This window comes from Sinocyclocheilus anshuiensis, unplaced genomic scaffold (assembly GCF_001515605.1).
Source record: "Sinocyclocheilus anshuiensis isolate Anshui unplaced genomic scaffold, SAMN03320099.WGS_v1.1 scaffold157, whole genome shotgun sequence".
Classification (NCBI taxonomy): Eukaryota; Metazoa; Chordata; class Actinopteri; order Cypriniformes; family Cyprinidae; genus Sinocyclocheilus; species Sinocyclocheilus anshuiensis.
In genome coordinates this window covers 124937-129564 of record NW_015540834.1, presented here as the reverse complement: position 1 = coordinate 129564, position 4628 = coordinate 124937, and the positions used below count along the sequence as shown (strand labels likewise).

The following is a 4628-nucleotide window of genomic DNA, read 5'->3' as shown; positions in this document are numbered from 1 at the left end:
ATCTGCATGAAACAGAAACAGCAGACGAGCTGAACGAGACGCAGATTCACTCTCTGCCAGCAGGTGGCACTTAAATCGTTTCCTTGGTTTCCGCTGTAAACAAAGCAGCGCTGCACTTATACAGAGGCAAGAGGAAAAGAAAAAATACCATCTAAACTTTTCTAAAGACAGTAAGTTCCCCTCAGACATACATTCATATAAACTCCTACACCTAATTGAATCGCGATTTGTTTAGCATCTCAACCGATTTTGAAACGTCACATATTTGAATCGATTTTCAACCAGCTCGCGGTTAATCGTTACATCCCTAGTAATCAGCACTAATGGATTTGGGACTAGAATTAAAGCGAAAATCCAAAATCTAATAACCCAATAGAGGAAAATAACATACATGTCCTAAAGTGTGAAACATGTAGAGAACTAACCCATTTCATGTGGTCCCGGACTGAGCTGCCGGGTATGTGTGACATGGTGGTGTGGTGGACAGCGGTTGAGAGACAGACGAGATGTGTAGATGAGACGTCAGTTTGGACCAAGTGTCACGCAAGTCTCATCGAACTCTATCATGGGGCAGCAATGTCTTTTCTTTACGGTGAGAAAGATGAATTAGAGTAGAAACATGAGACATTCAGAAAGCAAATACAGCGAGTGTTGTAAGACTGATCAGGTTGGGTATTACAACAATTACAGGCTTTCATCCACTGGAGGCAGCACTTAAACCCATAAATTGCAAAGAATTTGCAAGGCCTAAAACTCAAACTTCGTGTGACGTAAATTTTAGAAGACGTTGATTACATAAATATGTCAATTTGTGTTCAATGTGAGTCTCACTGTTTACATTCATCCCAATTTGATAGTCGCTCTAGTTCCTGGGCATAGTGAAAATGAGACTTTATCCCAAAGATCTTGAGCCTGATCATCAAAAGTGTGGCAGTTCTTTAAACAGAGACGTAATAAAATGGTGCTCTGCATGCTTGGTAAAAGTGAAATGGCCTACCGCAGCAAAACTGCTAACACAGGAGCATCTCAAAACAAAACATCCTTGGGCTCCGACTTCAAAATTACAAAACAGACTTTTATTTGGACTATTTGGTCAGACTTTTGGTTGGTAGCCAGTGCCTGGGATTCTTCATTGCCTCCTCATCTGTCATGTTTCACACAAAGACTCAACCAAGACTCCCCAGAGCAGATGCTAATGGCTAGTATGGCAACGCCGTTTTCCTGCCATTTTCAATTTGTAACCTATTTATACGCAGATAGACCTATGAAACTAAACAATGTAGATTTACACTAACCTTAAGCTCAATGCCAATGTTGGCAAAATTGATCAAATAAATAATACAAGTGCATTTCCAATTACAGTCAGCACTAGACATTGTAGTAAGTCATACTTCACAAGGTTCACAGTAACACGTAATACGGTCGTCAGTCCATATTTCTGTGCTTTCAGTGGTGTTCATACAGAATTTTTTTCTCTTTATTTTTTTTTTCCTATAACCAAACTGAAACTTTTGAGAAACCTGAGCTTTTTGATAGAGTAGAAAGAGTTGTGGTAATTATTCTTTAAAAAGAATTTAGAAAGTTGTGGTAATTATTTTTTTAGAAAGAGTTGTGGTAATTATTCAATGGTAAGATTAATTGACTAAAATAATCACTAGATTTGTTGGGGGGGAAAAAAGATGGTAAGATTAACCGACGTAGCAGAAAAATAGATAGATTAATCGATTAACCAAAGGCCACTGTTTCGGTTGAAGCAACCATAGATGTTCACATTTTTGAGTGTTTGTTTAAAGAAGTTAAAAGATCTCAACAACTCTAATGCACAACAGAGAAGAAGCGCAGACACTAGTCAAAGACAACACTTTTAGTTTGTGCGCATTAACCATATGATTTCCCACATGCGATCAAATGGACTACTTTGAAAAGCTATGCATCTGCCCGTACGCATACGCTAAATATTTAGATAAATACCAATGTATACTAGACTTGTGCCGGTATTCGGTAATGCGATATATCACGGTAATGAATCCGGTTTTCGGTAATGCGATATATCACGGTAATGAATATGCACAATATTGTTATCGTGGGCTCTTCTAAATACCGTGAATAATTATATATTACAAATTATTCCGAATTTTGAATGTATTTTAAGAACACTTTTCCCATCAACTGGTCAAAATGCACAACATCGCTGTATGCTACGTGAAAGAAGCTGCGTGAAAGACGCGTGTGCACTGATGTAAACAAGCGCGGACGAGAAGCGCATGGTGGAACATGTGAGAGACGCTCTGGATGAAAGCGCACTTTCATGATACCTATTGGTCTTTATAGTTCTTTTGCACTTTAATCTGTGTAAAACTTTTAACTTTATACATTTTTCTGTATTGCTTTATTGCATTTAAATGTTCAGTTATTTTTGTTATAAGAAAAATTGTATTAAACCTGTTATACTGTATTATGACAGCACTTTTTCGAACTAAATTTCAATATCGTGATAATACCGCATACCATGATAAAAGCATTAGCAATTAATCGCAACATGAAAATTTGATACCGGCATATCCCTAATGTATACTTTGGCTTAAATGAAAATTACCAAATGGATATTTCTGACTTGAAATTTTCATTGGATGAAGCATTTTTGAAGCTCCTGCAAAATGCCAATGAACACACACCTGGACTGCAAATTCAATTTATGTGTGAAACTGCTATGTATCTGTAACTAACTAGCGGCAGAATAACTCAACAATGTGAATAATTAATAAAATGTGATAACAAATAGTGTCTTATACTGTTATTGTCACCATTTTATTAATGCAACAATCCATGCAGCGCTATGTTACAGTGATTTTCCCAAATTCATGCTCAGTGCTGTCCTGGATCATTGCTTTAGCTTCAGTCGTCTAAAATGTTAAATATCTGTTTCTAGCAGTAGCTACACAAGTTTAACTCCCATACAAATGTATTAAATTAATTTTAAACAAATTAAAGACATCTTTGTAGGATTTTAAGTCAAAGCCTGTTTAACTAGTACAACTAAAAATCCTTGTGGGCGCACAAATCATTCTCAGCAGTGTCTAGCCCCTTCAAGCAGGAAAGCATATGAGGTTTTAGATCTATTTCTCTCAACCTTGCTCATTTATCTGACACATCCAAAGCATGTCATGAAGTATGTGTGTTAGCTAATGGGAGACATCCACAAAAAAAAGTGTGGTCCTGTTGGACGCCAGGCTGAAAAGCGAGTACTGCCAGAGACAGGGGACTTCAATTATGCGTTTAACAGCAGACCCCGAATACATTCATGCATGCTGTAATAAATGTAAACAGATGAAAGGTAACTCATACACACATCACGCATGAGAAAAGCATCCCAGCGCGCGGCTCTTCGCACTAACAGTCCTCGGCTAACACACCTAATCCTTTCATTCAGTCGAGCTTCATTCATTTAAAAACCCCTAAACCTGTCCCCGCAGGTCTCGCATCAGTCAGGAATGATTTGATCTGAGCTGGAGTTTATTTTAAACGCGATCATGTGTGTTTCGTGCACATATAGCTTTCTATAATCAAATCTCTAGCTCTCGAGGCCTCTAAAAGCGCAAAAGACCACATCATTTCGAAAGATAAAAGAGCAGTAATAATCATTTCTATTGAAGCTCTACTTGTAGTGCTCTTGAATCTTACCTTAGTACTGCTCAATGTCGCTCTTTTATTCCAGCTCAGGTCAGTTTACAAACACAGGAAACGCCACCGGAAAAGCTCCACGAGAACGCGCAAACTGGCTGCAACGTCACTAATGTTCATGAGCTGTAACAACACAGCAGCAAAAAATAGAATAGAATAAAATAAACAAGACAGCAGCAAAATTATTGTAGAAAACGTGGGAATATGGAACACAACTCTAAAGGAGTTACTCTGCATGTTCACCCTAGAATATGGTGTACACGTTATACATTTATAATGTATATAAAAAGTAACTAAGTAACGTAATTCGTTACTTTTTTTATGGAGTAACTCAATATTGTAATGCATTACTTTTAAAAGTAACTTTCCCCAACACTGTGTATACATGTTATAAATAAAAAAAATGAATAAGAAAGAAAGACTGGCATAATATTCTAATCAGGATAAGCTCATTTCTGAAATGTAAACCAGCAACAGTTTACATCAGTGGTCAAAAATCTCAAGATTTTATCTATGATTTGAAAAAGTGGACATTTTTTTTTTTATTTTTTTTTTATCATTGTTGTAGTTTCCATGTGCTACTGTATTTATTTAATTAATTATGTGTCTTTTTAGGTAACTGGTATTAATCTCAGGTCTGTTAAATAGTTTGCCAGTCCTTCTCAGGTCAGTTGAAAACCTGCTTAAAGAGGTTGTTCCACATTATAAAGCAAGTTACAGTGTTATCTTTCTGGAGGAGAAAAGCATGAAATAGTGAAACGTCTTGCGAAAGGCATGAAAACAATTGATATTTCGCAAAAAGCGACTAGTGATCATCAAGCTGTCAAAAGATGTGTGAATAAATCAGAGCACAGAAGAAGGCTAATTGAGGAAAGTTTCTGTTAGACAAAATAATAGTATTAAAAGGGCAGCTACGCAGAACCTGATTTTACCAAGTGCAGCATGTT

General features: G+C 36.9%; 1 protein-coding gene across 9 annotated transcripts in view; it reads right to left on the bottom strand.

Moving 5' to 3' along the window:
* LOC107687371 (gastrula zinc finger protein XlCGF46.1-like) overlaps positions 1-3789 on the bottom strand; it is a 42593-nt gene extending 38804 nt beyond the window's left edge. For 4 of the 9 annotated variants that reach the window (XM_016484660.1, XM_016484664.1, XM_016484667.1 and 1 more), the window contains exons 1-2: positions 3682-3788; positions 426-585 (exon numbers count right to left, since the gene is read on the bottom strand). In XM_016484660.1, coding sequence (XP_016340146.1) covers positions 426-470 — 45 coding nt within the window. In that variant the 5' untranslated portion in view covers positions 471-585; positions 3682-3788. Of the gene's footprint in view, positions 1-425; positions 586-3681 lie in introns of all 9 variants that reach the window. The other 5 variants (XM_016484661.1, XM_016484663.1, XM_016484662.1 and 2 more) reach the window with 4 other exon arrangements.
* Positions 3790-4628: the final 839 nt, after the last annotated feature.